Here is a 20,393-nt window from a genome sequence, read left to right on the forward strand (position 1 = left end):
GCCTGTCGTTCTCAATAGTTTAAATGTTAGGATTAACGCGCTTAAATAGAGAATCGTTTATTTCTACATTTTTAGGCGTTGATTTATATCTTCCTAAATAGGCGCGATGCGGCACTGTCGAATAAGGTGCGGCGCTTATTCGACAGGGGCGTTTATTCGATCATTTACGGTAAGCTTTAATTGTGTTGAACAGTGTGGGTATGTATATCACATGGAGATATGCATTAAAAAACAATAGAGACGAACTGGCCTGAGAAACGAAATCAGAAAATTGCGTGATATTAGTTTCACTTTACTATTAATTTTATCCCACCATTCAAACCATCAGCATAACTCACACAAGCTTTATTTAGATATTTTAAATATTCCAGCTGATATAACGCTACGGTTACAAAAAAAAGGAACAGGACGTGTTGAAGTGTTCTTCAATGGACAATGGGGAACAATCTGTGATGATGGATGGGATTTCAAAGACGCTAGAGTTGTTTGTCGTCAACTTGGTTATCAAGATGCTGTTAGAGCTCTTTACGGAGGTCAGGTTCCTCATGGTTCTGGACGGATATGGTTAGCCCAGGTTGGATGCAAAGGAATGGAGCAAAATTTGATGAGTTGTTCTCATAGAGGATGGGGAAAACATGATTGCAGTCATGACCAAGACTCTGGAGTAGAATGTGTTTCAGCAGGTAAAGATACAAAAATAAGCATGTTAAGAAACGAAAGAAATTTTCGTGATATTAGTTTCACTTAATCATTTTTCTATTTATTCCACTATTCAAAGCATCAGCATAATTCACACAAACTTTATTTAGGCATTTTGAATATTCCAGCTGATATAACGCTGCGATTACAAGGATCTTTAAGTAAAAATGGAACAGGACGTGTTGAAGTGTTCTTCAATGGACAATGGGGAACAATCTGTGATGATGGATGGGATTTCAAAGACGCTAGAGTTGTTTGTCGTCAACTTGGTTATCAAGATGCTGTTAGAGCTCTTTACGGAGGTCAGGTTCCTCATGGTTCTGGACGGATATGGTTAGCCCAGGTTGGATGCAAAGGAATGGAGCAAAATTTGATGAGTTGTTCTCATAGAGGATGGGGAAAACATGATTGCAGTCATGACCAAGACTCTGGAGTAGAATGTGTTTCAGCAGGTAAAGATACAAAAATAAGCATGTTAAGAAACGAAAGAAATTTTCGTGATATTAGTTTCACTTAATCATTTTTCTATTTATTCCACTATTCAAAGCATCAGCATAATTCACACAAACTTTATTTAGGCATTTTGAATATTCCAGCTGATATAACGCTGCGATTACAAGGATCTTTAAGTAAAAATGGAACAGGACGTGTTGAAGTGTTCTTCAATGGACAATGGGGAACAATCTGTGATGATGGATGGGATTTTAAAGATGCTAGAGTTGTTTGTCGTCAACTTGGTTATCAAGATGCTGTTAGAGCTCTTCAGGGAGGTCAGGTTCCTGATGGTTCTGGACGGATTTGGTTAGACGATGTTCAATGCAAAGGAACGGAGCAAAATTTGACAAGTTGTTTTCATAGAGGATGGGGAAAACATGATTGCAGTCATGGCCAAGACGCTGGAGTAGAATGTGTTTCAACAGGTAAAGATAAAAAAATAAGGTTGCTCTCTTAGCATATATCTAAGAGCGTCCGTTAACTCGGACTTTATCTGTGCAATTATCTGTGTAAGTCTAATATCAGGCTTGTGAACTTTAATGCCGTTAATCATGCAAAGTAAAAGTCAATAACTATGATTTCTATCGTAATCAAACATTTTGTATGAAGTTGGGCGTGCATTAGCTTCAATTTCTGCTTGCTTACAAGAAAGAATAAGTTATCTTATTTGGCGGTAATGGAAAATTTGCTAAATCGTTTCATTGGGCCGGGAACGTAATACCAGTTTTTAATCTTTCTTATTTGCTATCACGCAATATCGCAAGCTCGCCTTTGGCGTCTCATCTTTTGTTTGCCGAAGAACCCTGCTGGAAAAAATCATCGTCGTGGAGTGAGTTTCGTTACCACGAATCTGCTCCTAGACTTAAAAAACAAAAATAGAGTTATTATGTCGAATGCAATTAAAAACATATCAAACAAAAGCTTTTTCGTAAACCCCGAATGGTCTATATACAGCGAAAAAAAGTTTTACTCTACAAATCTTAAGGCCCGTTTACAGTTGCAATTTTTGCTGCGATTTTATGTGCTATTTTCTTCCTTTGATAGATACAAATGAGTGAATTAGTTACTGATATTCAAATAAGAGTTTTTATACATCAGAGAATTCGTAACTAGTTACTCGTTCACATCTATCGAGAGAGCAAAATCGCACATAAAATCGCAGCAAAAATCGCAAGTGTAAACAGGCCTTTAAACGCCTAAACGTAAACCCCGAAATAAAAGCGTGCAAAGTATATATAAAAGTGTCAATGGTTTAATTGTGTTAAACAGTGTCAGTATAACGGAATCGATCTCGAATTGAATTTTTCACTTTGAGATATGCGTTAAAAGACAATGGAAACCTACGTGTTTGAATAACGAAATGAGTAATTTTCGTGACAGTGTCACTGATATAACGGAATCGAACTCGAATTGAACGTGCAAGTGGACGAGTGAGTGTTGGAAGTTTACTACAGTACCATATACTAGAGAAGGAGTTAAGCAGTGACGTTTTGTTGATCGCATTCTATATTTGCCACGTGGTAACTTATTCTTTCTTCTGAATAACGCCAGACGATTTTACTCATCAAAGCGAGACCGCCCTGAAAATTTGCTAAGTAAAGAGTCAAACGTGACTGACATATTGTCTCTAAAGTTATTGCAACCTTTAAAGTCAAGTGAGGTGGAAACGATGAGTACCTAACTCTAGTTTGGTCCTTTTGTTACAGTGAAATCACTGAAATGCATTGGTGGTGTAATGGTTAACATTGTTGCCATTGATGCAGCCGATCTGGGTTCGAGTCCCAGCCAATGCGTAGTGTCACACAGTAATTCAACCCATATATATGGCCCCATGACACTCTGCTCATGTCTGAATTCGTTGGTGCCACTGTGCTTAATTGTTGTTGGTACAATTGTTTTCGTTATAGAATGGAACAATAAATATGCCAACATTTAACAGAGCTTTTAAAGAATGGAAATTTGGCCAGTATGAGTTAACTAAACTTCAAGGAAAAAACTGGATGGAATGTCCAACATGCTCACTGGATCAGCACTCTGCCCATGTCGATGGAAACATGAAACTGTATCGCTTTAAGTCTGCTGAAGGGTAAGATAAATTATTTTTATTGACTCGCGAATGAAAAAAAAATTGTAATATCTATTGCATTCTTGTTGCCAGACGTGAGCGACCATGTTACTACGGCGAAACATTCTTGGCGTCACAAACAAAGGTCGATAGCCATATAAAAGAGCTTTATCAGGGCGGAAAGAAATCTCAGGTAATGTCTATTATTTTAATATTTTGTAATGCGTAATGTCAAGTCTTGTATTTGTGGCAGTCTGCAACATTTGAAGATTAGTTCTAAATTAGTGCATGAGAAGTTACAGGAGCAATAGTACAGCACCGGATTTAAATGGTGAAATGGAGTAACAGAAGGAATTAGCAATTGATTCGAATTTTTTGCATTTGATTAAAAAAATTTGAAGTTTTTATGATTTTTGGATAACTGATAAAAGTGGACGTATGCAATCAATGATTTTGTTCCTCTACAGACTGTAGAATTGAGAGTAATGCATCGAACGACTTAAAATTAAAAAAGACGGAGGTTTAAAATTACTGTATGTACAGTGTGTGGTAAACATTATTCTTACATTTAGTTTACCTCGAGGGACTCGGCATGCGGGGATACAAACTGGAAAGCGGCGGGTAATACCGTTCGAAAGAGAGCAAAACTGGATGAAACCGGACTGGAGATACAAGGATGCAGACACAGTGTGGCTCAAGCTGCTGTTAGTATGTATTATGGGGAGATTTATGGGTACGCACATTATCTTCAGAAAGAAACGATGATACCGAAGAAAGTGCAATTCATGTGGTACGATATCATCTGCAAGTACTGGCCATGGCTTCAAAAACGTGATCCTGAGACATGGAGCTTAATGAAGCCTAGTTTATCGGTGATGCATGCCAAAGCTCACAGCTGGAGTTGCCAGGCATGTTTACTACTATTATATTCTTATTCTTGCAGCCAAATTAATCTTAACCCTAAACCCTAACCCTAACATTCAACGCTTACATTCCCTGTTCCTCACAAGCAAACGAACATTTTTTTCTATAAATTAGTATATGGAAAGTGTTTAATACTTTGGTCTGGATATTTTTAGGTTTTATGGGGCGGAAGATGGCAGACTGCAGCGGCAGGTACTACGGGGGAGGAAGTAGAACAAATAAATGGACACTTCTCAAGACTGGGAAATAGTACCAAGCATATGCGGCCAGAAGGCAAGTGACATAGGCTATACTGTAGATTACTAAATTGCCAACACTTCGTCAGGATTTTGATTTAACGTTCCGACTATCTTACAATCATCATCAGAAATGGTAAGGATTGCTTTATCTACAGTATTGGAAAGGAACTTTAAGACGATACTGCATGTAGGCCTATATTAAAGAAATATAAAACATTTTCTGGTTAATGTGAATATCAAGTTTATCAGCACGAGTGGAAAACGAGAAATTGTGTGGAAACACCAAGCCGAAGAGCCAGTGTTTTCACAGAATTTCGTGTATATCAACACGGAAAAAATCTTTTATATATTTTTTATTATATAGCACAAAAACTACAAGCAGCAGGAAATTTTCCGTGTTGACATTGAGTTATATCAACCCGGCTCTTAGCCAATCAGCGTTGAGAGTTTAAAAATGCAATATATATTGGTCTTGCTATGCAAATTTATCCGTGTTCATAAACTATTTACAACATGAGCGGCTGTGTTTTATCGGATATACAAGCTCGAGCCGAAGGCGAGAGTTTGTCATATCCGATACAACACGGACGCGAATGTTGTAAATGGCTTTAATGGCTTGAGAAATTCATCTCGTAAATAAAATTTATTTGATATAGAACTACAAATGAAGTTAATAACGTGACCTTAACAGTTCCATATTTCTTTTGTAAACGAAACCATGAAGGAAGGTAAGAACTACTAACAGAGCATGCGTTGGCCTGGAACAGGTGGAAAATTGAGCAAATGCCTCTTTTGTTAGCAAGGCGTTACTTGAAGGTATAATTGTTTAGACACACTCGCGATTATCTGTATTTCTGTTAATGTTAAATGCACTGTGTCAAGGGCGGCGGAAGATCGTTAATTGGGGAGGGGGCTGATATTCATATATTCGCATTCTGCGTTATTAAATCCTTTTGAAATCGATTGTTTTTACGCTCTACTAACACGAATATATGAATATTATTAGCCCTCACCCCCAATTAACGATCTTCCGCCGCCCTTGCACTGTGTCTAATCACTGTTATTCTTAGTTATGATTATGTTTCAAATTTAGTTCAAAAATCAAGCGGAAGCGTTAGAAAAGAAGGTGAAAGAGAGTCTTCTCGGTGTTGGAGTTGTGGAAGAGAATCATTTCACGGTTTTGCCAACTTGGATCGATGAAGTGAAATTGGTTGCACAAGGTATGCGCTTGTGATTTGTGAACGAATTATACATTGTGTGTACATTGTTTGTGTTGCACTGCTAATACGAAGGTTTACTAATGGATATCTTTTTCTATATTCTTATTCTTGTCTAATTAAGAGGACCAACTGCTTGAGTCCAGAAAACAATTTCTTTCTGAATGTGAAGAGGCGTAATTGTGCGATAAAGTTGTAACGCAGCCAACCTCGCCTGACGAAAGAATTCTTTTGGCTTATTCTATGAAGTTGTTCCCGAACTTTTTCAAAACCGTGGAATCCAGAAACGCTGTTCATCTGAACGAGACCACTAAGCAAAAGTTAGGGGATGACTAGAATTCTACTGTCGACAAAGGAAAAGATTTGCTCCATCAACAGATCTTAATATATCTTCAAAAAAGCATGAAGAGTCTGCACTTTTCCATTACTCAGGCGGTCGTGAATATGGGTAAACTAAACGGTTAGTTCTCAAAATATGTATCCAGGGCCGTTCCTAGACGCTTAATTGGGGGGGGGGTGCATATTCATATATTCGGTTATGCCCGACTAGTTTCTTTTGTAAGCAGTTGACTTTGCAAACGAAATCCGTGATTATGTCCGTCGGGCAGAACCGAATATATGAATATGCAGCAACCCCCCCCCCCCAATTAAGCGTCTAGGGACGGCCCTGTATGTATCTTTTAATTGACGGCCTGTCTATGATGAAACAACAATTTCACACCTACCACTGCAATTTTTTAATTTTTATACTTTAACAACTTCAAAGCAAAGAAACCGGCTTCGCAGAAAAATATCGACCAGTAAGACGTCAATAAGAGAGCTTGTCTTGGCCTATAATAGTTTGAGACCGTCGTGCAGTTTACAGGTGGATGATGTAGAATGTGGAAAGTTTTTGTGGCAACAGGATACACAGGAGAAAGGTACTTAACTTCAGCTCCTGAGTGTTAATTTGATCTTCAACCATCGATCTAAAATAACTATCGTTTAAAAATTAAAACCGTGCGACCGCTTTACAACCATTTCGTATGCAGAAGTAAAATTTATTTCCTTGCTTATTTAACAATTTATAAAGTTTTCAATCTCGAGATTCGTTTGACGGATGTTTAATCACAAATATACTGTAGTTAATCGTTCACCTTTCTTTGCTTTCGTCAGAGATCCCCACTCGTGTTAAGAAGATGATTGCCGAACAAGAGATGGAACGGAGGAGATTCATTGAAGAAGTTGATTTGGTGAGGAAGGAAATGGAAAGCTTTCTGCGTTTTTACAAAGAACTGGTAATTCCTAATCTAGAAAACCAGCTGAAGGACTTTTCATCAGGTCTTGAAGGTATGTAAATCACGTCACGCAAGCTATGAGTCGAGCCGCCAAAAAATATTCCTGAATTTCCCATATTTTGGAAACCAAAACCTAAACTTTCATTCGATATAATCAAAATTCATTTTTAACAAATCATTGCTTGCACAAACCATTCAAACTGATGTTTTCACAAACCCCTCTCCCGTTTTTCGAGGTTAAATTTCCTGTTTGTTTTTAGTGTTTCATTGAGCTGACGATGCTAACGTGTCCATATTTGCACGATTCTATGCGATGTTTTGCTACTGCCAGGGATATGTCATTTACTCATTTCAATACCGCAAAGTCGTTTTACGCTTCGTTAAGAAACAGTTGAAGACGTGTCATTAAAATCAAATTTGATCAGTTACATCGCGAATTGCATCATATCTGTTGTTACTGTTATAGCAAGACGTATTTTGAAAGTAAATTGTCAAACACCAAGCCCAAGGCGTTTCTCAGAAATCTGAAGTCTTCATGGTCCATGTCTTTGTCTGGGCGTCATTTTAGGACTTCGTAAGAGGCATACATGAAGTACCTCATCGTCTTAAATTCAACATGGCGTTTTTTAAGTTCTCTTCCCTGGTAAATGTAAAGGATTTCAAAAAGGAAATGACCTCAACACTTGATGTTGAGGATATTAGTCTTGAAGAAAATATTAGAGATCGATCAAAACTTTTGGAGAATATAACCCAGGACACCTTACAAGAAGTTGAAGATGTTTGTAGGTAAATTGAAGTATTTATAACTTTTCGTTTTTTTTTACTTTGCCTTTATACTTGACCAAAAACTGCAGAGACAGGTTGTACGAAAGCTGGATAGCGTCATAGCGCTATCTATCGAATGAAGTTTCCAACCTTTAGATATTTTAAGAAAAACGTGGAACAATAATTGTATGCGTAATTAAATAATCCATTTTTATAAGCATAATATGTGAGATAATACAATGAATCAATGATTACAATCAACAACCCGGAATGATTTTGAGGTTTTATAAGATAAATGTAACAGAATAAGTACGTATATAAAAAGCATAGGTATAGTTGGGCTACAGTGCCTATAGCTTTCAAGCTTTTGTACAGACATGATTATCCTGTGGACATACTGCATGTACTCTCCAGCCTTTGTACAATTATCTCTAATATAATAATATTGGTACAAATCTGATAAAATACCAGAATGTCATAATAAGTTATGTAGTGAAAAAATGTACTTAACCTTTCCTTAACAACAGGACCCTTGCTACCACCTTCCTATATTGTGCAAGCTAATTGACAAGTCAATTGATGATAATTACAAGAACACCATGCAGTATAATCATGCCAAGATTGCTCTAAACTTTTTGGGTTGTTGAAAATTTCCAGTGGGCTTATACACACTAACTCACCCATACTGAAAAGCATGCCTTGCAATGACCAGCCAGGTTCTGTTTCACTAGTACTGCACAATAGACCATGAGCTTACTAAATTAAATCAATGGATTTAATTCTTAATATTTCAATTGTCTTTTAAGGTAATTATACATTATAAATAGATTCAACTGATTCAAATCCAATTCTTTGTGTCACTTAATATTTCACATGCATGCATGTGAAACATGGTTGTCAATGTGAGCAGTTACATCATAATAAGATCATTCTAATTGTTAGATAAAGTGTTCTATCAGCCTTACACATTATAGAGTGTAACAAGAGGTTGAAGCCCTGCTAAAATTCAGGCAAAATTCACAGGATGAAAACAATGGAAAAAGAATATAAGAATATAATATGTTTAATAAGGAAATACAGTAAGTCTTATGGTAAATTTTAATGGTAAAGTATCTGCCCTAAGGAATTATATAATTGCTCAAATCCTTGCTTCTCCCATGTCCTGTATAATAGTTGTTTATATAAGAATGTTGAGTTGAATTTAAGCAATTTCATTGGTTGAGAGCCATGATCTATAAGAGGACACATGCACAGAGTGACTAATCAGAAAGTTTTAATGAATTTGATCAGTGATCGCTTACAAGTTTATTTTGTTAGGCAATCACATTTTAGCGCTTATCTTAACACTTTAAGATTTTCTAGGTATTGGGTAAAACAAAAACGAACTGTTTACCTGTTAATTAGGGAACTTTTTCGGCTTGCCCCGGCAGCTACTATTTTGTGGCAACTATTTTGTTCTTATCACAAATGATATGCCATACTATGTATCTATAACTGAAGCAACAATGGTTCAACATTATTTATTCGTTAAATAATATATACATAGTCACAGTATGATCTAATACAGCATTTGTTTATAAAACCCTGACTAAATTTGCATAAGAAATTCGCAAAAGAAATTCTTCCGGAAGAACCAAATATATGAATAAACATACTCCCCCCCCCCCCCCAATTCTCATTCCTAATTTAGTCATCCCTGCTAAAGGCCTATCAAGACTTGATCAAGAGTATCTCTTTTAGCGTAATTGTGTTAATAATGTATTTGAGAACGTAATTTAAGCGTAATTGTGCATGTTTAATAATGTATTTGAAAACCTGATCTCATTTAGCACTTTTCCTGTATTTCACAGCGTGTTACCTGAATCCATAAATTCTCGCTGAGCATCATTCAAACAAAAGAATTATATCATCCTTTCAGAACAGCTGGTAGGTATATAAACATTCTTAGATTTGGGTTTAAACTTACTAGTCTTAAAGCTAACGTCTATCAATCTTAAAACTTCTTCAGCGAATAGCGACTTTCAATAATTTCAATTTCATAAACAGTCTAGAAATTCGGGACGAGTAGGTATTCCATTCAAAACCTAGAACAACTTATTTAGCTTGCTCTGTTTGTTCTAGCAAAAGGCGAAAGCAGCTGTCACCGGTCATAAAATAGATAGACAAGAAGTTGTCCTTTCTGCAGCACTATATCATCCCATGAAGGTAATTAATCAATACTATTTCAAGAATTATAAAGTATTTCATATTTATATGTATGCATAATTTTTTCTCTGTCTTAATATTGTTACGAAAAATTCAAGAATTTTTGGTACTTGGAAGAGAGGTAGGACATAGCTATTGCTAAAACGTAATTAGCATTGTTTTCATGCATATTGTACAGTACATGTGGAAAGTTACACGATATATTTGCAGTTTTGGCATGCAGTTTTGTTCCTCACTCAAGGTAACTAAAATCTTTTGATTTAAGGTCCGTTCACACTATCCATTATGTCGGATCCAATTCACTTCTTACGTATGGAATGTGGTTTGTTATCGATAAAACAGTACTGCGTGCATTGGTTTTAGTTGATTTGCTGCCTTTATATATATATATATATATATATATATATATATATATATATATATATATATATATATATATATATATATACATTGCAAGTCAACTGACTATAAAACATCCATCAGAAGTGAATCGGATCCGACAAAATTTGAATTGTGTGAACAGATCTTCAAGGACAAAGTTTAGTTGAAAATTCTTGATACTCCTTGCATTGTAGCTACCTACATACGTGGTAGCAACCACATAGCAAATCATCAAATTCTTTTCAGAGATTCATGATTTTCTCTGTCATTGATCACGAAAATATATTTAGCTACATAGCAGAAATAAAATGCTAAAACGATTTAAGAACCTTTTTACCATCTTCTTGCTTCCAAACTTGCAACAATTTGCATAGTCGACAAGATTGGCTTGCCAATTGCAAGCAATAAAGCAGTAGTTTTCCTCAGATGTATTCCCATCCGTGACTTAGGGACCGGACAAATTCGCAAACGTGTTCTAATTCGTTCGGTTCAGGTGTTCACACGGTGGAAACGAATGAATATTTTACCGGTTTTACGTGTTCACGCGAGGTAACCAGACGAATTTGAGCACGGTCCTAAATTCGCCCGGTCCTGTGCGAACGTAGCCTTAGCCCCAGTTTTGAGTACTGCTTCATGCAATAGTACCTCAGTCAAATAGTAGAGAGATATGAAAGAAGGCGAAACGTTTATCAATGCGTCATAAAATCTGTTCATAATCAAGAATTTTAATTAATATAAGTAACATGCACACAGCTCGCTTGGTCGTACGTGTGCCTAATTCTTATTTAATTGAACAAAAACAGCAGTGACGTTTGCATAGAACCCATGTACTCTATATTAGTTGATGTGCGCTGTTTTTGCACGTGCCACGTTTAAGATACATATAGTGCCAGGCTAATGCGGGACATGTTTTTCCGTTTTAGACATGAACTGATTTACGTGACAAAATATCTTGTCCCGCGGATTCTACTGTCGTCGGGAAGCACAGCGAGAATCCCGATTCTCCAAGAATCGCTACAGGCAAGGTATAGTGTTCACTCTCCTGCAAGAAGAAAAATACTGTTATGTTAGGCGACTGGTTTGTTAAATTGCTAAAATGAAGACTGGTTCCCAAATGTTGGGTTGCCATAAAATTATTTACCTTTCATTAGGTACTTTAATTTAATCCGTTGGAAGGCTTAATGCAATGCCCAATAAGAATTGCTCAATAATATATAAAGGCAAACTTGATGTGTCTGTGAAATTACCGTTCTAGAAAGTACGTTTTTCAATAATTTTCAATAATGCACTATCATTTGTAGGATATTTGATATTTTCATTGAGAGTGTTTTCTACAATGACACAAGAAGCGATTTATGTCGAAATTATAGCAAGTAAGTTTTTTAATTTTGTATCAAAGTCCACTGTTATAGGCTATACATGGTGTATAAAAAAAAGTAGACAATTGTTAAAATGTCCATAAACTGAAAATTTCGCAAAAAGTCTGAAGAACGTGTGTTGATATAGGTATTTTAGGGTCTCTTGACCAATTTAACACTCAAATAAATAAAAAAAAATTATATCGACGTGTAGGAATGATTATTTTCAAACACCATGCGTTTCACGCGGTAATAATTCATGCATTATTGATATTTTACATTAATCATGCGTGAAATCATTTGTGAGCTGCAAAAAGTATGCGAGAAAGGCCAAAAATAGCAAAAAAGTCCAAGTTCGAGAGGCCGCCCGGTGGATTTAATGTACACCAAATTGTCTGGAACTTTGATAGTTTATAAAACATTACCCAAACTTTCAACCTATGATAATGAATTAAGATTTGAACAGTCCGTTTTTGTGCGCGAGGGTTGTTTTAGGTGGTGTTTGAAAATAATCATTCCTACACGTCGATATAATTTTTTTTATTTATTTCAGTGTTAAAGTGGTCAAGAGACCCTAAAATACCTATATCAACACACGTTCTTCAGACATTTTGCGAAATTTTCAGTTTATGGACATTTTAACAATTGTCTACTTTTTTTTCATACACCCTGTAGTATATTTCAACCGACGTCAAAACATGCACTCTATATCGTAGAATATCACTCGTTTTATAATTAAGTAAGGTGTAAGAGGAAAGAATGCATGCAAAGAGATGGTTATTGATTTTGGTGATAATAAAGCTGTTACATGTATCTGGGACAAAGTGATTCTTGGGTTTGGATAGACGACGATTTGAAGTGAAAATCTGATATCTGACTATATGCAAGGTTATAAGAAGGCGATGAAACGCCAAAAAAGATACGGATCAACCCATTGGCATTGCATGGTGTTTCATTTTTATGTCGCGTAATATGTGTTCAAAACCTTACATCATCTCCCAACATGCAGTACTCTAACAATTTTAACATTTTAAAATGTTTTGCGAAGCTGGAAAGCTGGGGGTGGTTGTTCGAAAGGCGTTTAGCTTAAACGGTGGATAAGTTAAAAATCGAAAACAAAATTATGTATTTATTGAACAACGTAGCCGAAATATTTCGATGTAAATAGTTTAATTGTCAATGGAAGTACATATTAAATGCATAAGATGCAGGTTCAGTCATTCACAATATCTATGAGAGTATTTTTAAACTTTGGCTTATCCACCGTTTAAGCTAAACGCCTTTCGAACAACCGGCCCCAGAAAATTAGCTATGTTCACAAAGTACTACATAATCTGAAAACAAAAATGTTGAAAGAGATTTCTCGGTGTATACGCAAAGAAAAAAGGTCACTTTTATAGTATTTTCTTTATTCATAGTATTCATTTCAGTCGCAATGGCGTTGACATTCGTGCCAATAATTCTCCATTATATTTTTAAGAAAAAACTCTTGTTGCTTGGTGTTAATACTAAATACTGTTTAAGATTTACGGCTGTTTTCCACTATCGCGTTTTTTGTGCGTATGTCTATACGAATCTAAAAGCCTAAAATCCTTTAAATGACACTTATGAAAAATTCATCGGGTTGAATTCTGTTGATGATTTGATGCGTGTTTTTTTCCTGGCATGAAATTAATTATACAACAACTTAGAAGGTTTTAAGCGTGCGTGTACGTACGTGCAAAAAACACGACAGTGAAAAACAGCCCTTAGACTATATAATGTAAAGAATGGAGCTGAAGGACTTTGACACAGGGGCGTAACTATAGATCGATATTTGGTGAGGGGTGATTATTCATGTACATTTCGTTCTGCGCGACGGATGTCTTTTCTAAGTGCAATGCACAAAAGAAACCCGGCCGTCGCGAGTAGAACTGAAAAAATTAATAACACCCCCCCAGTTATCGTTCTAGTTACGCCCTTGGTGGTACACCGAAAAGGTTTGATGTTTTGGACGTTTTCCGCTAAAATACGTGAACGTAAATGTTGCTTTTTCACTTCTTTTCAGACTTTATATGGATTGGAATAACAAAAAGCACAATGGCGAGCTACCTCGATACCGTGTTTGTTCAAGCAAGAAAATGGAAGAGACAAAGTTTGAGGATTTAACAATTAAACTTGGCTATCCCTATGTTTTTGTGCACCAGGGTGACTGGGAGCATTTGCTATTGTTTCGTAATTTAAGGTAAATATTCCAGGCAAATATTAGTTGCCAACTATTAATCGTGAGTGTCGTAAACATGTCATGGTGGCTGATATGATAGAATATTTCTATGTGTGTGCAGTCTACAATGACCGATTGAATACAGAAACAAAGAAAAATTTACATCCTGACTATTTCTCATCGGTGAAAATGATTTGTTCACGACTATTACGACTAAATGAATACCAGGATTAAGTTGGCACGCTACTATTAGCAAAATACACCTTACATATATATATATATATTATATATATATATATATTATATATATATATATATATATTATATATTTATATATATTATATATATATATATTATATATATATATATATATTATATATATATATATATACACCCATTTGCAAAAACGTTGGCCGCAGATAGATAGATAGATAGATACTCGAAGTCTAATTAGAATTGCATATGAATACATTTGCATGGGATTTCAATCATATTACACAACATATGCAATTCTAATTAGATTTCGGGTATCTATCTATATATCTATCTGCGGCCAACGTTTTTGCAAACGGGTGTATATATATATTATATATATAATATTATAATATATATATATATAATATATTATATTATATTATATATAATATATATTATACACCCATTTGCAAAAACGTTGGCCGCAGATAGATAGATAGATACTCGAAGTCTAATTAGAATTGCATATGATTACATTTGCATGGGATTTCAATCATATTACACAACATATGCAATTCTAATTAGATTTCGAGTATCTATCTATCTATCTATATGCGGCCAACGTTTTTGCAAATGGGTGTATATATATAATAGATATGATAGAATCCTAATCAAGGAAAAGTATCAAGGACATGGAATTTCATCTGGCAAAAAGATGATCGCGCGTCTAACTACATGGTAATCACCCTAAGCACATGCACATCTTCTATGTGCCAGAAATCTTTTAGAAGCAAACTCGTTCTGGTGATCTCGTTCTCATGGCTTTCCACTTCAAATTTCAGATCTAAAACTTATGGAACATTTTTAGGACCGTTTCAACCGGAAAAGGGCCAGGCAGAGACCCAGCAGCCACGATGACTTGAGACAAGTGGTCAACCAATGCTGGCAAGGTCTTGAACGTGAGACACTAAAAAACCTATGAAATCTATTCCAGCATAAATAAAGGCCGTTTCATGAGCAAAAAAGAGGGATAAAAGGCATTCACATGTAATGCATGTTTGCACATTAACATACGTTACATGAATATCATAACATCTCATAGTTGTTGTGCAGCATGTATTTTTCAGTTTACTCATTTACTTTTTTCTAGTTCACTTATCCGTAAGGTTTTCTGTAGAAAATTAATGTATGCTGCTAAAACAATGAAATACAGTCACGGGACTCAAACTTTTGCCTCCTACTGTATTATAATTATTGTGTTTTTTCACAATTTTCCATTTCATCTCCATGTAGAAAATGCCTTCACCCAAAAGGCACTGGTATATATTAGTTTTGAAATTTACTCGGTTCGAGAGTATTGTGCCTTTTAGTGTTTATGGAAGCATGGATGGTTAAAAGACTAATGGATGCATGGATAGTTTATTATCCATGATGGAAGTATGGGACGCGCAGAGTGGAGTTTTTCTTTGCTTTTCGGAGAGCGCACAGGTAACAAATATTTTCATCCGTGCACAAAACTCAGTGGCAAAACTCTGCCTATTCACCCTATATTTGAAAACAACCGGCCTAAGTCACAAGGCTGGAAACAAACCTCGTTAAATATGGAATTGACTTGATACGTTACGTCATCGTTTTCATATCGTTTTCAAATTTATCCGGCAAATCCGTGACCACACACATCCACTCAGACCCCGTTTACACTGTCACTAGAACGAAAGTTTCCGGATTTGTAAATTTATCCGGATTCATTGTTACACACATGTATCGGATTCTTCAAGTGTTTACACTACACTTTAGTTGTCTCTGTATGCGGATTTGTCCGTTTAAAACCGAGTTCATTTTCTATCGGATTCGTTGCTGCGTGTGTAAACAGCAACATGAATCCGGTACTAAAACATTCCGCTTTCGTGATAAATGCGGAAACTTTCGCTCTAGTGTAAATGGGGTCTCAGTCGTCGTTTTCAAGTTCTTCCGTTTTCAGTGGACGGAAACGCCGGATACGTTTGTACGAAACCCGTCAGTCAGGCCGTCACCGTAAAAGTATTCCAACATTTTTAAAGTCTTTCGGCGTCGTGTGGGCAGGGCTGAATATTCTATATTGCATGTTTGATGAGGAAGGTATAAAAAGCGTTAGCCTCTTTGCTTTTTAGAAACTATTTATTTAATAACACAAGTCCCAAGCCTACATGATTCTCATGTTGTCCGCTTGGCTGACTTCTCAATAGTGCCCCCAGGTGCGATAGTGCAACCTAATCTGTCCCGTGACTTAATTGATCAACCAATCAAATAAATTTAAATATAAAGGTCTACTGTTTTCTACATCCTCCCCAACCAAAGAAAGTCGTTAACTATAGTGAATGTTCATGAATATTGTTGGCGGAGTCTACGTAATTCTTCTCCCTGAATTGCTGCTTTCCTCGGTGGTCTCCTTCCTGTGGTCTGATCTTCCGTCTCCAACTCCGTTTCCCTGGTTTCGCCCGTTTCTTCATTCGTGTCTTCGTCCCCTTCTTTATCTGTCGTATCATTGCGTTCAACGATCTCGAACGGTATCAACTTTTGTAATGGTCGATAAACCGATGTCTGCGCTCCACCTTTCGCGAGGACCTTGAGTTTGGCCCCTCTAACCACGCCATCACGCCCCTTCACGTGCTGAAGAACTCTTCCCATCCTCCACTGCGCTCGCGGTGTAGGTAGGTCATCTTTGATCAACGCGATATCGCCAACTGTGAGATCTCGCGAACCGGTTTTTCTCTTCCGGTAAAGATTCATCTGTCGCAGCTCGTTTATGTATTCCCTCCGAAACCGTGTCCAACAATCTTTGAGGATTTTTCTCAAATGTTTTAATCGTTGCTTGTACTGTCCGAGGCTCGCCGTGAGTGAAACGTCCGTCTCTTTCATCCGCTTGCAAAACCGCGCCCATGCATTAGATGGAATGGGGTCAACGGTTCATCCAGATCGTCATCACTGACGTACGCCAAGGGCCGATTATTTATTGCGATTTCTACCTCGCACAGAACAGTCTGGAGCTCCTCAAACGTTGTATGCGCCCTCCCGAGTGTCTTCTTCAAGCAGGACTTTACTGACCGTACGAGGCGCTCGTAAAATCCACCCCACCATGGGGACGCTGGGAGAATAAACTGTGTTTTATGCCTTGACATGACATAAACCGCTTGACCTCTGCCGACTTGAAAGTCTTAAAGTTGTCGTTGATGATAAGATCAGGCACACCCCTCCGAGATACGAATCGTCGGAACCCTCGTAGGAATCCGTCACTTGTCATTGAATACACGAGTTCGAGGTGAATAGCTCTGCTCGTCGCACACGTCAGCAAAAGAATGTATACTTTAACCGTGCCCGAGCCTTCCTTCACAAATAAAGGTCCCGCAAAATCCAAGCCCGTTGCTTGGAACGCGAATCCCGAATGATCGATTCTGGTCTGCGGCAGGTCAGGACTTGAAGGAGCACGCATGGGTCTTCCTTGGTACCGTTTGCAAACCACGCACTTTCTGATAAGTAAACGTGTGAAGTGACTCTCTATGCTTCGAAGTATCATTGGGTGCTGTTCTTGGTACTCCAAACGTGAATTGGCGAGCCGTCCCTTCAACCGCAGGAGACCGTCATTGTCCTCGTACAAATTCAACGAAGAACGAAAGTTAGCAAAGTTAGATTGTTCTTTTAACACTGATTGTTCCTCTTTGATCCACCTCGCTAACGCGTTGTTGTATTCATCCACCGTTAGAACACCGTCCGTGATTAATCCCTCTTGCTTGTTCACTCGCTTTCGTAGATTGTTTAGGTATCTCATGATATAACCGGTGGTGCGGATCAACCTTTTCAATGAGCTATACCTAGTGCAGTCAATGACGGCAACTAATGAACCCGTTTCATCTCGTGTGTCGTTTCGTATTGCAGTGTTGACACTGGCCTCAGTAGAACAGGTTACCGTAACCTCTTCACCAGCATTCCCGCCCGAAAAATGACTAATGCAAACAGATTGACCCAACAACAGCGTAGCACCTGTGAACCAACACCCGGAGAAACACTCAACCAATTAGTTGATATCCTGGTGGGGATATCAGCAGGATTGATTTCCCCTTTAATGAAATTCCATTGGTCACGACCAACAACCTTCCTAATTGAAACAACCGATTCTCTACCCAAGGTTTCCAGCTTCTTTCTTTTCCCTTTATCCAACACAACGCCACCTCTGAATCCGACCAACAAAATATTTCGTCCAACTCTACACGTCCCCGTATACCACTCACAACCTCATTAATTAACTTGCTCAACAACAAACACCCTAACAACTCTAACCTGGGAATGGTAAGGGTTTTTAAAGGAGCAACCTTCGTCTTAGCCGCTAGAAAAGACACCTTAACGTTTTGTTTGTAAACAGACCTAAGATAAACAACCGCACATACTTGCTTTGAACTATCACAAAAACCGTGAAGTTCAACTCGGTCCGCCGGAGGAAAATTTAAATGAAAGACAAATCGACTTTGTCTTACTTCCCGGAAAAGTTTTAGTTCCTCTAAAAATTTGTTCCATAATGCCGCGAGGTTCGATGGAATGAGATCATCCCAATCTAATTTGTCCTTGCACAATAATTGAAAATTTATTTGCACAATAATTGAAAATTTGAAATAATTTTATTCTGGCAGTAACCGGAGCAATCAAACCCAATGGATCTTAAATCGAAGCCGATGCACTTAATAAATTGCGCTTTGTTTGCTTCATAAGAGCACATTTGCTCACAAAGGAATCAAACTGGAAGACACGTCGGTACGTGTGTCCCACGAAATGCCCAATACACTTTGATTTGGAGTAACTAAATTGGGCGACACTGCTTCGAAATAGGTCATATCTTCCCCTGATGACTGGGAATCTGGTGTCTCACCCATTGCCGAAGAAATATATTTACGAAGTTCTGGATCGTTAGTTACCCACTTACGTAAATCAAACCCTGCCTCTTGTAGTATAGCTTTGCTGGTGTCACATAATTCCTTAGCCGCGCTTACACTATTGCTCCCACTAACTAGATCGTCTACGTATAAATCTTCGCCAATACGCTCTACAACTGCATTTGTCGATACATACTTACTGAGGTGGTGTCTTAAAGTCGCATTTAATAGGAATGGGCTACTCGTTAGTCCAAAAACTACCCTTAGAAACCGATAAATTACTATTTTCTCATCTTCGAATCGAGATCATACCACAAGAACCGCACAAAATCTCTATGTTCACTAGATATAGCGATATTAAGAAATGCCTGCTTTATGTCTGCTAATATACCGATTTTATGAAGCCTAAATCTTAACAGGATGTCAAAATCTTCGCAATAAGATTGGGTCCCGAGTACAAGCATTCGTTTAGTGAGGGCCATTAACCTTGCATGATGCATCGAAAACTGCACGTATTTTCGTAGTCTGTTTTGTCCTCACGCACAACGGGTCTGTGAGGAAGATAATGGGCGCCACCCATCTCCTTAGCAATCTCATGTGGGGAACGCGTTCAATTATGCCGTTTTTTTCATACTCGCTAAAGATCTCATTATACGCGTGAGAATCCCTTTAGAGGTTAACCTGGGCTTCAGAGCTTTTAGCGTCCTTTACAAACATTAAGTTATCGGATAATGGTTCTGATCTGGCTTGAAAGGCAACTTAGTTACGTATCTGGTCCCGTCATGCCCTATGTCTTGTTTAAACCGGCTGACTAACAGTCTTCTAAGCACCGACAGCTTCCACCGACCAGATTTTTCTAGATCCTGTTTAGTATATCGGTTATCTCTTCACTCTCAGCCAGCTCGTAGATATGGGTCTCAAAACATACAGGTCAGAAGGACCTGAACTGATTCTACCATTTTCCATCCACTCTTGTGCCGCATGCTACCGGACCGGCTTGCTTCTTACAACTTTGCCTGTCATGAGTTGGTAGTATCACCCCGACTAAAATTCCACTGGGAGGGTGGCTGACCCTCATTGTCCGCAAATTCTAGATTCTTAAATTCTTCTTAAATGATGTGTTCTCGAAATAAATGATTAGTCAGTGGGCTACATTTTGGTACATAAGGCTTCCACCATGTGGATCTTGGTCCGATTTATTCTTAACCTTAAACTGCACAACGTCCAGCTTTTTAATTTCCTATCATTATCCTGGCCAAATGTCTTAATAAGAACCTTCTCTGATCTGACTGTCTTTAACCGTCTGGCCTCTAACCTTAGCTGAGATGTAGAGCGCTGGCTGCCACTATCGAATAAAATCCTAGTGCTATCTCAAATCGTATCCTCTACCGCGCATACTGTACCCTAGCCGTTTGTAACTATACCCTGTTGGTCACAGCCAGTATGCCTACAAATTCACTTCCTCCTGA

At 37.7% G+C, this 20,393-nt stretch overlaps 2 protein-coding genes and 1 long non-coding RNA gene across 3 annotated transcripts; all 3 read left to right on the forward strand.

Moving 5' to 3' along the window:
- Positions 1 to 589: 589 nt before the first annotated feature.
- On the forward strand, positions 590 to 1,651 carry LOC114540693 (scavenger receptor cysteine-rich type 1 protein M130-like). Its single transcript, XM_028560816.1, has 3 exons — positions 590 to 683; positions 810 to 1,151; positions 1,278 to 1,651. The coding sequence occupies exons 1-3, from the start codon at positions 590 to 592 to the stop codon at positions 1,649 to 1,651; spliced, it is 810 nt and encodes a 269-aa protein (XP_028416617.1).
- Positions 1,652 to 4,354: 2,703 nt separating this feature from the next.
- Positions 4,355 to 6,223, forward strand: LOC114540688. Its single transcript, XR_003689095.1, has 3 exons — positions 4,355 to 5,238; positions 5,516 to 5,642; positions 5,764 to 6,223. It is a non-coding gene; the product is annotated as an uncharacterized LOC114540688 (long non-coding RNA).
- A 2,276-nt stretch (positions 6,224 to 8,499) lies between these two features.
- LOC114540681 (snRNA-activating protein complex subunit 3-like) lies at positions 8,500 to 14,839 on the forward strand. The gene is made up of 8 exons (XM_028560807.1): positions 8,500 to 8,760; positions 9,532 to 9,607; positions 9,803 to 9,886; positions 9,985 to 10,007; positions 11,191 to 11,292; positions 11,569 to 11,640; positions 13,673 to 13,849; positions 14,678 to 14,839. Exons 3-8 carry the CDS (start codon positions 9,881 to 9,883, stop codon positions 14,763 to 14,765), a joined length of 468 nt encoding a protein of 155 aa, XP_028416608.1. The 5' UTR covers positions 8,500 to 8,760; positions 9,532 to 9,607; positions 9,803 to 9,880; the 3' UTR covers positions 14,766 to 14,839.
- The last annotated feature ends 5,554 nt before the right edge of the window (positions 14,840 to 20,393 follow it).

Source organism: Dendronephthya gigantea, unplaced genomic scaffold (assembly GCF_004324835.1).
Source record: "Dendronephthya gigantea isolate DGI-Jeju-01 unplaced genomic scaffold, DenGig_1.0 000247F, whole genome shotgun sequence".
Taxonomy (NCBI): Eukaryota; Metazoa; Cnidaria; class Anthozoa; order Malacalcyonacea; family Nephtheidae; genus Dendronephthya; species Dendronephthya gigantea.

Bases quoted from the DNA above. Each gene is read 5' to 3' on its own strand.
- LOC114540693 (XM_028560816.1), top strand. From the start codon at position 590: ATGGAGCAAAATTTGATGAGTTGTTCTCATAGAGGATGGGGAAAACAT. The intron at 684-809 runs GTAAAGATACAA...AACTTTATTTAG, and splicing joins AGTAGAATGTGTTTCAGCAG to GCATTTTGAATATTCCAGCT. The intron at 1,152-1,277 runs GTAAAGATACAA...AACTTTATTTAG, and splicing joins AGTAGAATGTGTTTCAGCAG to GCATTTTGAATATTCCAGCT.
- LOC114540681 (XM_028560807.1), top strand. The intron at 10,008-11,190 runs GTAGGACATAGC...TTTCCGTTTTAG, and splicing joins TTTTGGTACTTGGAAGAGAG to ACATGAACTGATTTACGTGA. The intron at 11,293-11,568 runs GTATAGTGTTCA...TATCATTTGTAG, and splicing joins CAAGAATCGCTACAGGCAAG to GATATTTGATATTTTCATTG.